Genomic DNA, 19809 nt, shown 5'->3' with positions numbered 1-19809 from the left:
TATTTCAACTAGACTTTAGTCAGAATAATTGACTTAATTCATTTAATTTACTAAATTTGGTCTTTTAGACAAATATTTTTTAAGTTTTTTAAACAAACAAATTTTTTTGAATAATTTATATTTTAAATTTTTTTTTTGACTTAAGTGACTTAAGCTTTCAAATGTTCTTCATTTTAGTAAATTTTAATCTTAATATTAAAAATAAAAAAAAAAAACAGAATTTTGTTGAAAAGCAAAAAATTTATTTCGATTTAAGTATTTTTAAGCTTAAGTCAAATTTAAAAATAAAAAAAATTCTTAAGTTTAATTTTTTGAATCTTCAAAGTATAAGTCATGAGCTTTTAAGCCCTGTTTAGTTAATTTTTGACTTGTAACAAATTTTGGAAAAAAATATAATTTATTTATTAATTTTTTTAAATTAAGTTTTTTTTTAAGTTTCACCTTAAGCAAGTTAAGCTTCCATAAAAAATCAATTATTTTTAATTAAAAAATTTTTAACAAAAATTTTTCCAAACCCTGAAGAGCGCGAGAGATAAATCGATCGATCGATAAGTGCATCAATAAATTTTTGCGGAAGCCACTACTACTACTATTAAACAAACAAAAAATTAGAAAATGAGTGAAAAACTAATTACTTCTAATTTTCATTCCCCACCTCGTAACTAAAATTTATTCAGTAAACATTCCTCCGCCTCTCCGCCGTTCTATTCTACAAGTGTAGCTACACGAGAAAAAAAAATTAAAAACAACATGAGACGATCAACGACAACCACCACAAACAACTACTACGACCACGACGACTAAGCTAAAAACAAAATTGATAAACCGCGAGAAACCAGTTGAATGTTGGAGATCAATGTGTAAACTTCGCGCGCGCAGACACAAAAATAAAATAAATTATTAAAATATTGTAGCGGTGTTTATATTTCATAATAATAATAAAATCCAATTTAATACAAGTGAATTGAAAGAAAAAAAAATCTGTCAGTCGGATTTGGTGAAAAGTGAAAAATAATTAGAAATGAATTAATTATAAAAATAAAATAGTGCAAAATTGACAGTGCAAAAAAAAATCGCCACATAGGAAATTTTCCGCATGTCGTCGCATGTTTTGTACAAAATTGAAATTTTTCATATTTTTTATAGAATAATAAATAATAAGCAACGAAAAATAAACAGCTATCAGTTGTGTAAACATCGATGCCTGTCTCGATGATGATATCTCGCACAAAGTAAGAGGAAAAGAGATCCGCATTAAAAAAATTATAATTAAAAAAAAAAGCGAAACATAAATATTAATTGATTAAAAAGTTTAATGGAATACAAATTTTTTACAACATAAACCAGAATTTACATATAAAATCAGCAGTTATAGCCGATTAATAAAAATTGTGATTAAAATTTATTGGAAAATATTTTCCATAGAGCGTTAGATCGGGCAGGCAGGCGGCAAGCGATGTATGTCAGTAAGTATCATTAGCTTTAAATTTATAATTATTTTAATTTATGACTGACATTGGACAAGAATTCTATGTCACAAAATTGCGTGTGATAATTTTTTTTCGTATGTTTTTGTCAAAAAGACTTTTTTTGTGACTAAAAAAAAATTAAAAGCCCAAAAAAACCAGACAGTTCAAGAAAACTGGTTTCGATGATGTTACAAAGATTCGATAATAAAACTTTTTTTTTTATTTAGAATGAGAAAATATAACTAAATAAAAACCGGCTTGCAGTTCTTTCAACTTGACACTTGCGAGGAATGTAGCTCATCATCCTGGTGGCACATGTTATCACCTGTTTTTTTTTGTTACGGTGTCAATTGCTGCGAAAAGTGTTGCAAAAATGCGGGATTTCCAATCGATTTGATTTCACTGCACTACTCATCTACATAAAAAATTTACTTGTTTTACTTTTTTTTTTGAGTTGCAACGATGCATGAAAAAAAAGGTTAAGTGAAGAGAACTACTAGCGAAAACAAAAAAATTCGAAAGGCATCCAATAAATGCGATAAATGCACGATAAATGGGGTAATATTGTGGTTTTGGGTGCGTTAATTGTTGGAGTTGTGAAAGATGATGTGAAATTATTTTTAGGGGTCTGTCTGTGAAAGGGGAAATAAAATTTTTTGATTGAAGGCCTTACGAAAATTATGAGATTTTTTTGCTTGGTTTGAATTAATTGGAATAGATTTTAAGTTTGAGAAGGGCTTTTAATAGAACTGATTCACAAAACCTGAGAATTCAACTTAACAATCTGAATCTGTAGCTGCGTTTGTGTCAGAATAATTTTGTTAATTTAAAATAATAAATTAAATAAATAAATTTTTTTATTTATTAAATTAATAGGGTATTAATTTAATTATTATTTTTGGGTTTAAAAAATAAATTAAAAAGTAATTTTTCAATCCAAAAATGAGTTTTTCCTTAAATTCTATTATTAAATGAAATTTTTATTAAATTAATTACCGTAACGTAGGTAATGCTAAAGGAAAAACCGTAGAAATTCAAATGAAATAGAAAAATGTACACAAATTTAGAAAAAAAGCAAAATTTGAAGAAAACATAAAATCTTTAAAATTTTTGAGGTTTTTTTTAATTTTATGTTTTATTTTTAAATTTTTTTGACAAGAAAATAATAATTTCAAAATAAAAATATATAAAAATACAGAATTAGTTAAAACTTCAAAATTTTAAATTAAAAATTTTCAAAATAAGAATTTTAAACAAAAAAAAAGGTGTGAGAACAAATTTGACCTCTATTTTCATTAAGAGAACAGATTTTTTCAAATTCTCATAGAATTATCTACGTTACGGTAATTTATTAAATTTAAATTTAAAATTCATTGAATTTTCATTCAAAAATATTCCGATACTTGTACTTAAAGATTTACATCGAAAATGTAAAATTTTATATCAATAATTTAATTTATTTCAAATTTTGCTGATTTTCTAAACAAAAATATTCTCAAAGTGTAAAAATTTAATTTAAATCACCATATTTTTGTTTCTATTTCGTTATTTCTGTATAACGGCTTTAAAAGTTGATCTACATTCGTAGCAAAACCTGAAAAATTGCCACATTGTAGCAAATATTTGTTTTGCATTCGTAGAATTTTTGAAATTTTTTGATGTTTTTAATCCATAAGGAAATTTTAAAATATTTATTTTGAAAAATTTTGTTTCATTAAGCTTAAGAATTAAAAAAATGTTCCTTAAATGACGTATTTTTTATTAAAATTAATTCTTTCAATTAAGTGACGAATGCATCGTTTGACGTACTATTGAAAAAAAACGTTAAAAAACAAACAAAAATTATAGTTATGTTTGAAAAAATTTACGTTTGAATCAAAACAAAAAAAAATATATTGATCAAAAACAACAAAACCAAGGCGATATTCGAGCCTGCATAAATTCAATAAATACAAATACTGATTTAACCAATTTGCATATTTTATTATTTGATTGTTGATCAATTTTGACGTAAATTTACCTGCAATCGCAATTTGGACTATCTCAACTTTTACAGGTTCAATTGCAAAAAGAAAAATTTAAAAGCCCTAATATAAAAAAAATAAAATAAAATAAAATAATAAATTAAAAATGACCAAAAAAATATTTAAAAATTTTTTTTTTTTTTTAAAAATTAATAAAATTTGAATTAATTTAAATTTAAAAAGTTAATAAAAAAATTTAATTAAAACAAATTAATTTTTTAAAATAAATTAACTTATTAATAATATTTGAAAAATATAAAAAAAAAAATTAAATAATTAAATAAAAATTTTTAGTTAATTTTTTGAGTTTTTGGAATTTTCAGGATTTTTTTAGTTAATTTGAGAAATAATTAATAAAAACTTTTTCTAAAAAATAACTAATTTAGAAAAATTCAATGAAAATTTAATTTTTAAATTATTAAAAAATAATAATAAATTTCATAAATATTTTTTTGATTAATTTAAAAATTTTTAACAGCCCTGTATAGAACAACCACCTCCTTTCTTTTAAAAAAAGTCAATTTAATTGTCAAGGTTTTTTTTTGTTTATTTTACTCCTTACCTTTCTAAAAAAATACAAAAAAAATACGCTTTTACTTTATTTTTACAACTTTACAAAAAAAATTACCAAAAATTACTTTCGTGTGGTTTATTGTCCGTATCGCGGCTCTCCGCATGAGTCATTAAATAACTTTTGTCTCTCTTTGAAACATGACCTTCATCACCAATTTCAAATTATCACTTTTTCTTCTGTGTACTTCATTTTCACTCTTATTTGTCTTAATCTCATTTATTTATTATTTACTGTCGAATTTGCCGGGGGAATTGCCAAAAGACACTTGTCACCGTTCTTTTTATTACATATTTCGCGTTTTTTTTTCTTACATGCAACAACACAAAAAATGAATGTCTCGTAACTTTTTAGTACAAGAAGAAGCAAAGCAGGAACAGGTTTTATATTAATTGCCTTATTATTTTAAGATACCTGAGATTGTAATGTTTTTTTTTATTCGCTAATTTGTAACTCATATCGTTAATACAACCATAAAAAAATAAAAAAAAAATCTTGTTATTCGGAGTCCGGTAGTAAAACATTAGGAAATTGAATAATAATTATTTTAATAATAGTTAAAAAAAATTTTGGGTGGCTTCTATTAATTTTTTTTAAAGTGTCTCGTTTTTGTGATGAGCACAAATAAAATTATAGAACTTGTTTATTTTTTCGGCATTTTTTGTTGTAAGACGATCATATAATAAAAGGGTGATTGATCTTTGTGACCCAAAGTAATGAGATAATTCCAAAAACCTTCACCTGGTTATTAAAAATGTTTGAATATCAAATGTTGATGTAACGTGAGACCTTTGTGCCACTGGCTATTTTGCGGGTGAGTAAACAGGTGAATTTTTAGGCATATTTTTCTACCGAAAGTCACCTTTCAACAGCATTTTTTGACATAATTTCACACGAATTATGTTTCTGTGATTCAACTTGTGAAAGGAAATTCTTTTTTTTTTATTTACTTTCAAAAACAGAAAAAAATAAAATAAACAGAATTAGGTCCTTGTCGCGTGCCGATTTTTTGTTTCGCTTGAGCGCGTTTTTTATGTAAAATGATTTTTTTTATTTAATTTATTTGAAGGAAAGTGAATTTGTCTTTTTAGAATGTACTTTCTAGATCGATTTGAAATTTAAATAGAAATTTCTACTTGATTTGAAATTCAAAATTACACAATTTCTGTCATTTTCTAGCAAATATCAGGAAACATTTTCGTATCTTCGTCTTTATTTTATTGTTCACTCTTGTTTAATTTTTAACCGAATTTATTACATTGCTTCTTATTTAAGTCGCAGTTGGAGATCTCATTTACATTTGTAGACAACAATAACATGAATTTCTGCCACCAGTGTGGGACATGATTTTTGTTGTTCTTGAGCGACTTGATTATTTCTTCTATTAGATTTGTTTTTTTTTTCTAAGCATCCTTTATATTGATACAAAAAGCTGGTATTTTTTTAATTCCTCACATTTTTACGAATAAAAAAAAATGTTTTTATTTTTTTTGCACCTATTTGTTGGAAAAAAACGTATTTTTTTAAAAATAAGGTAGTGAGAGTGGGATTTTGAAACTTTAAAATTCAGCAAGTGCATCAAGTAAATTTTTAAAATTTTTTTTTATAAAAATAAAAACATTTTTTATTACAAAAAAAAAATTATAAAAAATTGTAATTAATTTTTTTTTACAATTTTAAAGAAAAACACAAAAAATAAAATGAATAAAAATAAAATTTAACTAAAAAGTTGTAAATATATTTAATGATACCTACGTTAAATTCAAATTTTATTTTTTTTTACTTTTTTATTCTAAAAATTTTTCAATCAAAAATAAAAAAAAAATTTAAAAATTTTTTGTTTAAAAAATTAAATTAAAATTTTATGTTTAATAAAAAAAAAAATAATTTAAAAAATATTATCAAATAGCAGCTGATAGAAACGATATCCACAATTTTATTAATTAATTTATTATTTTTTTAAATTTAATTATTTAATATCTAATATTATTTAATTCAATCAAAAAATTTTAAAAATTCGTAAAAATTAAAAAAATATTTAAATTAAAAAAAATGTTAAAATATATAAAAGTACAACAAAAAATAATTTTTTTCAATAATTAAAAATAATAATTAATTTATTTTTATTTAAAAATAATTTTTTTAAATACTTCAAATATTTTAAATTCTCATACTTTTTTGTATAAAAAAAACTAAATAATAATCATAGAAATTTTTCACTTAAAAAAATAATTAAAAGTAAATTTATTAAGAAAAATTTTCTTTATTGTTTGTTATCAAAAACAATCATGTTGCAAAAAAAATTAACAAAATTGACCGCACAGCACCATATTTTCTCCCGCAACGCGTTAAAAAATGCAATAACAATCCAATAACAAGCTCATTTATTTACAATCGATGTCCAATTTTATTGAGTAACACACACGAAAAATATCGATACGTTACTATCCGAAAAATTTTTTAGCAAAAAAAAAAACTAGCAGATCATAAAAGAACAAATAAAAAGTGAGAAATATTTAGAATTTTTTTTTTCAAAAACATAATAAAATAAAATAAAATAAAACCTTACAGATCAAGTGTAAAATTTTGTAATCAGCTTTATTTTTAGCTGAAATCGCAATACTCTTAGCGGCATGTCACCGAAAATATCTGTAATAAAAATGCAGCAAAAAAACAGCAAGTTTGTCGCGACAAACAGTAAAGTTAGTTGTCCATTCATGGAATTAAACTATAACAGTAACATACGAGCAAATAAGAACTAAGATGGAAAATTTTTATAAAAGTTGTAGCTGTCGTCGTCATTTTTTATTGTTGCAGTCTCTCATTTGTCACGTTGTGTGTGGTAGCTCTTGTGAGTTGAATATTCTTAGTGATAAATTTTTTTACGCATTAAATAGATTGCAAGCGTTGATGACCTTGTCAAAAAAAAATTGTAATAATAAGTAAAAGAATTTTAACCAGGGTCGAAAATACTTAAGTTAAAATAAAAATTAGTGCTTTTGCTTGAAAAAAATGAAAATTAAATTAAAAATATTAATTAAAATTTAAAAAAAATAAATAAAAATTTTTAAAAAAAAAAAAAATTAAAAAAATAAATTTATTAATAAAAATTTTTCCCAAAAAAATTAAAATGGGGGGGCAAAAAAAAAATAAATAAATAAATTTTTTTAAAATTAAAATAAATTTTTAAATTAAAAAAAAAATTGTTAATTTATTAAATTAAAAAAATATTTTTTTAAGTCCACAAATTCAAAATAAATAATTTAATTTAAAAAAAAAATACTAAATGTATTCAAAAAAATATTAAATCTTGCCTTTGAGACTAGCTTTTTGTGAAAAATTTATTTTTTATAGAAAATTTATTTATTTTTTACATATTTATTTTATTTTAGGTATTTATTTATTTTTTAGAAGTTTTTTTATTAATTTTAAAATTAAATTAAATTTTATAAAAAAATAATTTTGACTTATTTTCAAACAATTTTTTTATTTTGACTTAAAATTTTTTCCAACCCTGATCATACTTTCATATAAAAAAAATGAAATAAATTGTAACACAGTATTTCCGCATTTTTTTCTGCCTCTCTTAGAAACACTTTTGCAAGTACAATGACTTACAACACAAATCGCAACCAGCAATTGTTGGCTATTTTGCAGCATCCGGCATTCGGGCACCTGGCAAACGACTCGCAGCACGCTCTTCTCATCAAAAGACTCGAAAACTGGACAATTTCCGATCAGCATGGCGACAATGCCCAACCACACATCAACTTGGAGAACATCATATCGACGATTCCGGAACTGGATGCCCAACCGCAGGCCGATCCCCTCAGTGTCGTCATCCCAATCACCATTTTCTATGCATTTATCTTCGTCGCCGGCATTTTGGGCAATGTTATGACATGCGTCATCATCTTTAAGAATAAACACATGCACACCGCAACAAATTACTATCTGTTTAATTTAGCTGTGTCGGATTTTCTGTTGCTCGTCTTAGGTGAGTTTATTATTTTTAAAAATTTTAATTAATGAAATTTTTTGGTGATTCATGAATTTTCTTTATTTTTAGGACTTCCATTGGATCTGTACAACATTTGGTATCCGAATTCCTTTCCCTTTAACGAGACCACGTGCATTTTTCAAGGTTTGCTGCTGGAAACCGTTACGAATGTCACGATATTGACCATCACGTCGTTCAGCGTGGAACGATATATTGCCATTTGTCATCCGTTTAGGTCGCATGCGATGTCAAAGTTGAGTCGGGCGATTAAATTTATTGTGGGAATTTGGATTGGGGCGTTTTCGTTGGCGACACCGCAGTCATTTTTGTTTGGGATTCTGGATGAAAATGGATCAAGGGTTTGCACGGTGAGTTGAAATAAGATTAATTTTTGTTAAATTTTATTTTTGATTAATTTAAACTGCGCTATATGAAATTTAATTTTTTTTTTTTTTGATTTAAAAAAAATAATTGTTGTTAATATTTTGTTTTTTTAATTTGTAAAAAAGAAAAATAAATTAAATAAAATTAAATTAAAAAAAAAAATGGGACGAAAATTTAAATTTTATAATTTAAAATTTTACTTAAAACGAAAAAAAAAATTCACTAATTTTCATTAATTTTAATTTTTTTATTTTTTATTATTTTTATATTTTTTTATAAAATTATTAATTTTGTTGAATAATTTATTTCATTTAATTTAAATTTAAATTTTTTTTAATTTTTTTTTAAACTTTTTAATTTTAGAACTTTTGAGTATTCTTAGATCTTAAGTTAATTATTTTTTTTAAATTAAATAATTTATTTTATCTTAAATTAATTTATTTCAATTCTTAAAAATTTTGTAAAATTGTATTTGATTTTTTTATTTATTTTTTTTTGTTTTTTCAACATAAAAAGATAAAAAAAAAATTTAGTGTGAAACTTCGAATAAATTAAATTAAGGATGTTGAATTATTTTTTTTTTAATTTGAAAAAGATTATTGAGATATATTTTTGCAGAGATTTAAAATTTAAAAAAAAATAATTATTTTTTATAAAATTTTTAATATTTTAGAAAATTAATATTTTTTAATTTCAGATCAAAACCTCAATTGTCAACGGCTACTTTTTCGAAATTTCCAGTTTTTTGTTTTTCATTGGGCCGCTCCTTGTGATATCCATCCTGTACATCCGTATCGGACTAAAGCTGAAAAACAACTCCATTTTTGAGGGATGCGCGCCCCAAGAGACCGAACGGACGCGCACCAGTGTGCGAGCTCAGACGCGTGTCGTGCGAATGTTGAGTAAGTTGCGCACATTCCAAGACGTCGCAATGCGTCTCGAGAGACTAATAACACGAATTTTTGCAGTTGCCGTTGTTGTTGCCTTCATGTTATGCTGGTTCCCATTCCATGCGCAACGTCTAATGGCCGTTTACGGCAAATCCATGAGCATCGACACACCATTTGAGCCGCATCAACTTTTTATGCGAATTTATGTGATATTGACTTACATTTCGGGTGTCATGTACTTTTTGTCCACATGCATCAATCCGCTGCTCTACAACATCATGAGCAAAAAATTTCGGGCAGCGTCAAAGGTAATTTTTGAAAAATTATTTTTTCTAAAAAAATTAATTGAAGAAACGGGATTTTATTAGAAATTTTATTTTTTTGAGCGGAAATAAAAAAAATTCTTTTGAAAATTTAAGAATTTTGATGATTATGGTCCCATTTTTTGCCATTTTTATCATTTTTTGACATAATTTTGTTTTACATAAAGAAAAATTTATTATTTAGGTATTTATAAAAACTTATTTAAAAAATTTATTTAATTAAAAATCATTTAAAGCTTTTGAACAAACTAGTCAAAACAAAATTTTCTGAGAAAAAAAAATAATTGAAATTTTTCAGTCAATAATTTAAAGAGCTTTTTGTCATTTTTTTTTATTCAGATTTTAACATTAAAAAATTTCAAGAATTTTCAAAGTTTTTTTTAAAATAAAAATTTTCCATTTTTTGTGTCAAATATGCTTAAAAATTAATAAAATGACACGAAATAAATTTAATAAAAAAAGGAAAATTTTGAATTTTAATCAATTTTTAATAAAAAAAAAATTGATTAAATTTTAACAAATTATTTTGGATTTCGGGGAAAAAATATTTTTTAATCTCATTCCTTGATTTTTTTGTTTCTAAAATTTTTAATTTTTTTTTTAAATTAACTCCTCTGAAAAATTGGGAGAATGTATTAAAATAAAATTAAATTAATTAAAAAATAGAATAAAAAAAATTTAAAAAATACGTCAAAGGCGAATATTATTTAATTAAAATAAAATTAAAAAAAAATAAAATTTAATTTTTTTACAAAATAATAACCAATTAATAATTTTAATTAAATTTATAACAAATAAATTAAATTAAAGTCAAAGTTGAAAAAAAATATTAAATTAATTTAAAATATTAAACTGTTTAATAAAACCGTTCTATTAACATTGAGACGACTAAAACTGATAAACCTACTCCAAAAACTATGCAATAAAATTTTTCCTTCAACTTCATTGCAGAAAACCTTGCAACCGTATTGCAACAAGTGTTTCTGTTGCACGCAACAACCCAAACACCATTACACGGGCATCTCCATCCACCAAAGCATGTTTCGCACGAAGAAGGAACCCCGACCAAAGCCACGTCGTCTCACCATTCCCTTCGTGAAACAGGACTCGAGTTCATCGATGACGACACAACTCACCTTCAATCTCGCCACACCCGTCGACCAGTTCAGTAACCAACTTACGCCGCCCCTCAACACCTTCCTGAGTCGCAATCCACCGAATTTCTTTCCGCCGCCGACGCCGCAGTCACCATCAAAAGCGAAATCCGCCTCAATTAGCGAATCCGTAGATGCCAAAGATGAATTACGAACAAAATTCGAACTGGTGAAAAGAGACACGAGTCTGCGAGAGTCAGAAGAAGATCGATATCTGTAAAAAATAAAAAAAATCACGATGAAAGAAACTGACTGATAAATTAAAATTATAATAATGAGCGAAAAAAATGCATTTTTAATTTTATTTAATTGACTGCGGTTGAGATACGTGATTCTAGCCAGGTATGTAATAAATGTTATTATTTTTTTAACAACTGCGTAACCTTTGTTTTGTCTTTTTAACGAAATTTTGCGAATTTTCACACAAAAACCGCACGTGAAGATGGCAAAAATTCATCAAAATCAGTTTTGTGCCGTTAACCACGACAAAAAATCGAAATCTGTAACATTTTTACTCGTTTTAAGATGTTGACATTGACTCTGTTCAATAAAATTCAATCTATTACTAGGTTAATATTTTACTCGTTCGCTACAGTTCGCACAGCGCCCGTTGTTATAAGTTTGCATTTAACCAGTTTTGTTTTTTTTTTCGGTGTATGTGAGTCTTTTGAACTTTGTTTTTATTTTTATATCGGTAAATTTATGCGATTAACGGTGGTTAAAATGTATCAACGAGCCTCCTTTTTTTTCCTTTTTTAAAAAATTTCACAAAAAAATTTTTTTTTATTTTTTTTACTTGAGTGCATTTTTTTAATTTTTTGAAAATTTAAAAAAAATTAATTAAACATTTTTTACCTAATGAAAAAAAAATAATTAAAAAATAAATTAATTTAATTATTTTTTAAGTTAAAATAATTTCTAGAAAAAATTTAAAAAATGCATTGTGACAGTTTGACACTGATCTAATTTACCTGAATTAATTTCGAAAATTTGTCAAAATCGACACAGTTATTTATTTATTTTCTTCATTAAATCAATGACTCAGACCGGTTTCATGCAAAAAATTATAATCGATGATCATCAAAAATTAATATCATGGCCTGCTTATCAATCAGGTGTTTTTTTTTTAATTAAAAAAATAATTTAATTATAAAATAAAACAAATATAAAATTAAATATTAAAATTAATTTAATTAATTAATTAATTAAAAAATTATTTTTTTTAATTTTTTTTATTAAAAAATTTTAATTATTTAATTATTAATTTAAATAAATTAAAAAATATATAAAAAAATAAACAAAAAAAATAAAAATTAGAAAATAAAAAGAAAATATTAAAAATAAAAAAAACATGATTAAGAAAAATTACGGAAAAAATAATAATAATAAATTAAAAATAATTTAAAAAAATAGTAAAGAAAAAAAAATTAATTAAAAATAACACCTAGAAAATTCTCAATTTAAAAAAAATAATTCCATATATAAAAATATTTTTTTCCGAGAATTTTAAGTGTTTATTTTGCTCCAAGTCAAATAAGCGCGCGCACGATAAAACGCCTGGTACTTGTTTATTAGTTTCGTTCATCAACGTTGTCGATCGTGGTCGTCGTCATCGTCGTGCATAAAACCTGTACATATAACAAACAGGCACCTTTATGTTTTTTTTTTCGTATGCGTAGAATTAAATGAATCTTACTTAATGTGCGAGCCTCGGAGGTAAGATCAGTTACGGCAGAGTCGTCAAGCTGAATAGACGTGAAAATAAAAAAATTAGTAGAATATTTTAAATTTAAATTAAACACATGAGAAAATAAATTTAAATACAAAAAAAAAATAAATTAAATAATTATCAGACAAAAAAAATAATAAATCAATAAAATTAATCCAGTGATCAAGATGATGTGGAAAATATCAGTATTTTTATCAGTTACCGTGTTTGCTTTTGCAAGTGCTGCTGTCTCAGATAATCGTAAGTGAAGTTAATTTATTAATAGAAAAAATTATTCAATTTAACATTGTTATCAAATTTATTCATGATTTTACAACAAAAAAAAATCATTAATTTTATTTGTTGAGTAATTGCGTGATGAGAAAGAATCTTGCTTCATACAAAAAAAGAAAATTTGGGTCATTGACATTTAATGATGAAAAAAAAAATTTTATTTAAATTTATTTTGTTTTAAAAATTTAATTTTAAAATTAATTACCTACCTAATTTATTTTAAAAATTAATTTTTAATTTTTTTCTTTAAAATAAATTTTGCAAAATTTTCGTAAAAAGTAAAAATTTATTTAAATACTTATTTTGAAAAAATATTTTTTTTTTGTTTAAAATAATAAATATTTTATTTATTTTTTTTTTGTTTTAAAAAATTTGTTTTAAAAATAATTTTTTTTTCTTTAAAATATTGATAAATTTCGTGAAATTAATAACAATTACGTTTCAACGTTTAATTAGTGATAAAAATGATTTTAAAAAATTATTTAGATTAGACAAATATTTTATCAAGTGTCAATTTTTTTGAATGAATAAAACATCTAAATTATTTTTTTATTATCAGTTAATTTTCCAAATTTAGTAAAAATTTCATTAAATCTCCTATTGACCTACAAAAAATTATCTAATTATTATTTTAATTAAAAAATATTAAATAAAAAAAATTAAAAATTAATTCAATAAAAAGTTAAAAAAGAAAAAATATATTTTTTTTTTGTTTAAAATAATTTATTTTTTTCATAAAATTTTTTATTTTTTTTTTAATTTAAAAAATGATTTATTTACTTTAATTTTTTTTATTTAAAATAATTTTTTGTTTAAAATATTTTATTCAATTTTATTTTAATATTTTTTATTTAAAAAAAAATAATTAATTTTTTTATTTTTTTCTAATTCAAACAAAAAAAAAACTCGAAATTTCTGATTTTTTTCGAAATCACCGATAAATTTCGCGAAATTAATAGAAATTTCTTTGAAATTAAAAAAAGTGAAACACACCACTGACACAATGAAGTGCATTCAACTAAATTCAGGTTAACCGGTATATTGCGTAATTTTCACTTGTAACTGCAATGTTGCGAGAAAAAAAAAATGATTTACATTGAGCATATATTCATTCATGTTTGCTTGCTTGCTCAATGAAGGAGTGTGTATTTATACAAAAAAAAAAAAAAAAAAAAAATGACGACGTCTTGATTTGCAATTTTTATTAATTTCTTCGTCGCATCAGCGATTTTTATCGCCCGCCAGACAAAACGGGTCTGACTGTGTTTCACCTTAATTTTAATTTTTTTACAGTTTTCGTTAAATTACCATTTCTTTGTTCGTTCATTAAAAGTATATTTTGTAAAAAAAAGTCATTGCCCAAAAAAATAATAATAAATTTTATTTTTGCTGCGTGCGGTAAAGAGATGCTGTCAATCAGTAAATTTTCAAGATCGTGACCTTCACATGTTTTTTACTCACATATTTCGTATAAATATATATTTTTTTTCGTAGAGAAATAGATTGAATGAAATTATTGCCATATATGTGAACTTTGTGTTCATTGACGAATTTTTTGACGAATATTTTGTGCGTATGTGCTTAATTAAAACGTGCACGAAAAAAAAGGAATATAACTGCATATTTATGAGGATGTGACAATGAATGGCTGTGAAGATGACACGTTTGAAGATTTTTTTTCGTTTTGATGACAGGAAATTAGCTGAGTGACGACACGTGAGAAGCCTTGGCGATGATGAGAGGTTTCTTTGTTTTGCGGTTTTTGAAGAGAGTCAATATCGTAAAATTCGAGAGACCTTCAATTTTTGAAGTGACAAATGACTGAGAAGCGATTCTAAGTGAATTATGTACATTTTTTAAATGTTTTGATTTTAATGAGTAATTATTATTTTAATTTAATGTACTTGCCTTCAAAGCCTTTTTTGAGTGTTTCCTATTGATTTATTTTTTTTTTTATTTTTCCATTACCTACTTAATTGTTAGAACTAGAATATTTTCTTTAATTTATTATTAAATCACTAAAATTGGATGAAGTTTTTAAAATTTTTTTGATAATTTTTAAATTTATTTTAATTTTAAAATAAAATAATTTAAATTATAAAATAAATAAATTTTAATTTTGAAATTTAATAATTTAAATTATAAAAAAAATTAATTTAAAATTTGAAATAAATTTATTTAAATTAAATTAATTAATTAAATTAAAAATGAATAAGAAATAAAATATTTTTTTTTAAATTAATATTCAATTTTTTCTAAATCAATTTTTAAGGGAATTTATTGAATTCAATTTAAAAAAATAGTTAGCTATAATATTAAAAATAAATATTTTGTTGAAGAAAATTTTAGAAAAATCATTTTAAAAATTTATCAATTTATTTTTTTATCAAAATTTAAATTTTTAAAAAATAAATAAAATCAAAATTAAAAAAAAAAATATTTTTTTTTAAATTTTGAAAATTTTTTGTTTTTGAGTTTGTTGAAAATTCAAGAGAAAAATTTAATAGAATTATTTTTATCATATTTTTTTTAATTAAAAAGTCATGAAAAAATACAACTTAATTACAATTTTACAAAATAATGTGTTTTTAATTTAAAAAAAAAATTTTTTTTTTAATATTTTGATTTTTTGTGAAATTTTTGGTTTTACCTTTAAATGTGAAAACCTAAAAATAATATTAAATTAAAATTAATTTATAAAATAAATAATCTTTTATTTTTATTTATGTATTTTATTCAATTTATTTTATTAATTATTATTTTATTTTATTTTATTATTTCCCCAAATTTTGTTGTTAACATGTCATTTTCTGATAAAAAACAAAAGTAAAAAATCATTCGATTAAATTATTAATTCGTCGTAATTATTAAAAATATTTTTATCAGTGTTTCAAAGTTGTCTCATAATTTTTTTCAGCTTCCGACTTAAAATTTCCAATAAAAAAAATAATTGAACGGAAAAAAACCACAAAATCTTATGAAACGAAATAATTTATCTTAAATAAATTAATAAATTGTCTTTTTAATCAGCAAAAAAAAACGCAAATAAATTAGCAGGTTCCTCGTCTGCAGCTTGCACAAGTCTTTAGAATTAAAACATTGTCGCTTTGAAAACCTTCGATTTTTGATTACTTTTTAACCAACAACTTCATAAATTTTTCATGTCAATGAACCACGCAATGACAGAAGTAATTATTAATGTTGTAACCTTCCGTTGAAATCGCGACCGACGCCATTTACTTTTTATTTTTTTTTCTATTTTTCTAACAAACGCAACAACATGCAACGATCGACGATAAGAAATTTACAAACAATTTCCAGTTTGCACGAAAAACGAGCGGAAATGCAAGAAAACCGGCAATCACGAACATTAATTATTTGCCATTTACGACCGAAACTTGCCACAAAACTTGGCGATTATAAAAAATATCAATATTTCATGTTTACCTTAATTTATTTATTTTTTCTTCATCATCCACCTTGGAACCGGTCGTCGTCGTCGTATGTGCAAACATTTTATTTCTTAATTGAGTTTTTAAGAAAAAAAAAAACGAGAGACAGGATTTCCCAATAATTTGCTTAAGAACGACTAGCCGGTAAACGTGTGTGGCAATTAGCGAGTATCTCTCGACTTGAATTAGGACAAACAAAAATTATTTGCAAGAACGACCAGTTTATGGGGGGGACAGACAAACTATGTCAAAACGCTACAAAAATATTACAAAATATTTGATTCTTGTGCAAAAAAAGACCAATTTAACATAAAATCGTAACTCAACGTTGTGTGGTTTGCAAAAAAAAAAATAGAATCTGTGTCAGACACGTGATTAACGACCAGATTGAACATTATTAACAAATATTTGACGAATTTTTCAATGATTCAATTGCTTTTGCATGTTTTCAGAATTGCTAATTGCGAGTGATGAAGGTTGTTGAGAAATTCTTAAGAGATTTTCAGTCTAATTTTTAAGTGCGTCAGCGATTAAATAATCTCATCGGGAAAAAAATTAACAATTGTTTTTTTTTTCGCAGCGGAATACATTTTACAATGCAGTCGATCAGATCCGCAACTGATACAATGTCTAACGAAGGCGTTGCATCATCTGAGGCCGTACCTGTCAAATGGAATTAAAGAAATTGAGGTAAGTTTCCGTGACATTTTACTTACATATAGTGTAACAATTGTTATACAAATTGATCTTTTTTTTTGCGTAGTTGCCCTCTGTTGAACCCTTTATAATGGACTCATTAAGTTTGCAATTGACGGGGGGACCTCAAGGTTATCGTATCAACTTGAAAAACTTGGAGGTGCTAGGTGCGAGTAATTTTACCGTCAAGAAAATCAAGTGAGTTAAAAATAATTAATTAAAATATTTTTTAATCAAAATTAAAATAAATATAAATTAAATTATTTAAATAAATAAATTTTTTATTTAAATAATAATTAATTATTCAAAATTAATAAAATAAATAAATTTAATTTAATTTTTTTAATTTATTAAATTTAAATTAAATTAATTTTATTAAAATTAATTAATAATAATAATTGAAGTTTTTATAATGAAAATTTTCATTTTGAATTCATTAGTTTTTTTTTTAATTATTAAAATTGAACTTAAAAAATAAATTATTAAAATAATAATTTTATTTTTAATTAAATAATAAAAGTTTTATAAATTTTTTAAAAAAATATTTAAAAATAATTTAATTAATAATTAATTAATAATTTAAAATTTATTTATGTATTTATTTTTTATTAATTAATTATTAATTTATTTAGTTTAATTAAATTTTTTTAATTCATGTAATTTATTTTTTAATTTAAATTTTGAATTATTTTTAAAAAAATTATTTCTTTGAAATTAAATTAATTTTTTTATAAAAATATTTTTTTTAATTAATTTGAAATTTTTCATTAAATTAAATTTATAATTAATTTTTTAAAACTTTATTTTTTTAAAACTAAAATTGAATTTAAAAATTCTTAAAATTATTTAAAAAATCATTTTAATTTATTGATTAATATTTTTTTAAAAGGTTTTTTCTTATTTAATATTTTTTTCTTTAATTAATTTAATAAAAATTATTTTTCTAAAATATTTTAATTAAAGTAAAAAAAAAATAACCAATGAAAAAATTATTATTTTCATTAATTAATTAAGTTTATAATTTTATAATTTATTTTAATTTTATAAAAATTATTTTAAAAAAATATTCAAATAATTTTTATTTATTTAATTGCCCTTTATTATATTTAATTTAATTTATTTACAAAAAAAGATATATTTTTTATTTAATCAAAATTTTTCAAAAATTACAACTTTAATTTTTTTCATTATTTTTTTCAGATTGAGTGAAAACGACGAGCCCTTTGAAGCCCGAATCTACATCCCACGATTGACGATTCAAGCCAAATACACCAGCAGTGGCGTGCTCATTATCATTCCCGCATCCGGTGGTGGAGAATTCCATGCTGTTTTCGATGGCGTGCACGCTGACTTAAGTGGCAAGGTCTCGACCGAGAAACGCAATGGCGAAACGTACATGCATGTCGACAAATTAGAGATGGTTTTGGATGTGAAGAAGCCAAAAATGAGCGTTGCCAAGATTTTCAACAATAACCGTATTTTAAGTAAGATTTTTTTTTTTAAATATTTTTTTTGTGATTTTTTTATTAATTTTATTTTTTTTTAGATCAAGCAACAAATCTCTTCCTCAAAGAAAACGGACACGAAATTCTTAAAGCTATGCAACCGCAATTGCACAAAAAACTTGCTTCGGAATTCGCTAAAATAGGAAATCAATTGTTGAAGCACGTGCCCATCGAGAAATTCTTGACTGATTAAATGAAACAAAATGGGTGTTTGATTGTTGATTTTAGTTTAGTTTGTAGGATTTTTTTTTATAATAGGAAAGATTTTTATTTAGAGTTATTTTTTGGTTAAGTAAATAAAAAAATTGTACCATCGAAAAAATGTCTTTTAATTAAAAAGAAATTTTTTAAAACTTTTTTTTATTAAAAATTAATTGAAAAAAATATTTTCAAAAAATAAAACGTAAGAAAAAAATATTTTTTAAGAATTTGAAAATTAAGAAATTGCGTTCAAAATATTTATTTTTAATTTCTCTATTTTTTAAATAGTTAAAATTTTTGATTTAAAAAAAATTGTTCGAAAATAATCATATTTTAGTAAAAAAAATTATAAAATATTTTTTTTAATTATTTTCAAAATTTAAAAATTTTTTTCAAGCTAAAAAAAATTAAATAAAATAAAAATTAATATTTTTTTTTATTTAGGCCGCACCAAATGAAAATCAAAAATAAAGTCCAAAATTTTTGAAAATAAAATGGTGGGGGGGAAAATAAAAAAAAAATTTGAAATACTTATTTTCATACAAAATGACAAAATTTTAGCAATTTTTGATCGTAGATCAAAATTTTTGTTTTTTTTTAATAATCTTCTTTGAAACTTTCAAATTAAAAATTGATTTAAGATCATTTTAAGTTAAAAATTTTATAACTGTAAATCAATAACTGTCAAAAAAATTTGAAAAATAAATTTAGTAATTTTATGAAAAATTTTTTTAGAGAAGAAAATTCAAGTTAAAATATGATTTTCAAAACAAAAATTAAAAAAATTTAATTTTTTTTGAAAATGTCTTGAAAAATTATGAAAATACAACAAAAAACGATCAATTTCGATGAAATTTTTAACTTTTTTTTTAATTTTGCCCCATTGGATTTTTGACTTTTAAAATGGGGCATCGGACTTTATTTTTGATTATCGTTTGGAGCGGCCTTAATCAATAAAAAATTAATTTTCGAAAAATTATCTGGATCTTTTAAATAAAGTAATTTTTTTTATTTTATTAAAAATACTTACTCAATATTTTTTAAACTTACAAAAATTTCCATTAAAACAGAAAAAAACATTTTTTTAAAGATTAAATAGATAGCACTCTGTTTGCTTTTTGTTTATTCATATATTTTT

General features: G+C 22.9%; 2 protein-coding genes across 2 annotated transcripts; both read left to right on the top strand.

The window, feature by feature from the left end:
* The first annotated feature begins 883 nt into the window (after positions 1–883).
* LOC134834917 (pyrokinin-1 receptor-like) lies at positions 884–11087 on the top strand. The gene is made up of 7 exons (XM_063849723.1): positions 884–983; positions 1147–1466; positions 7655–8061; positions 8134–8432; positions 9146–9350; positions 9417–9646; positions 10613–11087. The coding sequence occupies exons 3-7, from the start codon at positions 7674–7676 to the stop codon at positions 11033–11035; spliced, it is 1545 nt and encodes a 514-aa protein (XP_063705793.1). The 5' UTR covers positions 884–983; positions 1147–1466; positions 7655–7673; the 3' UTR covers positions 11036–11087.
* Positions 11088–12565: 1478 nt separating this feature from the next.
* Positions 12566–18776, top strand: LOC134834948 (circadian clock-controlled protein daywake). The gene is made up of 5 exons (XM_063849781.1): positions 12566–12784; positions 16850–16959; positions 17033–17163; positions 18166–18449; positions 18512–18776. Exons 1-5 carry the CDS (start codon positions 12712–12714, stop codon positions 18661–18663), a joined length of 750 nt encoding a protein of 249 aa, XP_063705851.1. The 5' UTR covers positions 12566–12711; the 3' UTR covers positions 18664–18776.
* Positions 18777–19809: the final 1033 nt, after the last annotated feature.

The sequence above is a fragment of the Culicoides brevitarsis genome, chromosome 3, assembly GCF_036172545.1.
Source record: "Culicoides brevitarsis isolate CSIRO-B50_1 chromosome 3, AGI_CSIRO_Cbre_v1, whole genome shotgun sequence".
Classification (NCBI taxonomy): domain Eukaryota; kingdom Metazoa; phylum Arthropoda; class Insecta; order Diptera; family Ceratopogonidae; genus Culicoides; species Culicoides brevitarsis.
Note: the sequence above shows the minus strand (reverse complement) of the source record. Positions and strands in the feature narration are given on the sequence as shown.

Coding starts and splice junctions, on each gene's coding strand:
- LOC134834917 (XM_063849723.1), top strand. CDS start 7,674: ATGACTTACAACACAAATCGCAACCAGCAATTGTTGGCTATTTTGCAG. Junction 8,062..8,133: donor TTTTCTGTTGCTCGTCTTAG/GTGAGTTTATTA, acceptor CTTTATTTTTAG/GACTTCCATTGGATCTGTAC. Junction 9,351..9,416: donor GCGTGTCGTGCGAATGTTGA/GTAAGTTGCGCA, acceptor GAATTTTTGCAG/TTGCCGTTGTTGTTGCCTTC.
- LOC134834948 (XM_063849781.1), top strand. CDS start 12,712: ATGATGTGGAAAATATCAGTATTTTTATCAGTTACCGTGTTTGCTTTT. Junction 12,785..16,849: donor TGCTGCTGTCTCAGATAATC/GTAAGTGAAGTT, acceptor TTTTTTTCGCAG/CGGAATACATTTTACAATGC. Junction 18,450..18,511: donor CAACAATAACCGTATTTTAA/GTAAGATTTTTT, acceptor ATTTTTTTTTAG/ATCAAGCAACAAATCTCTTC.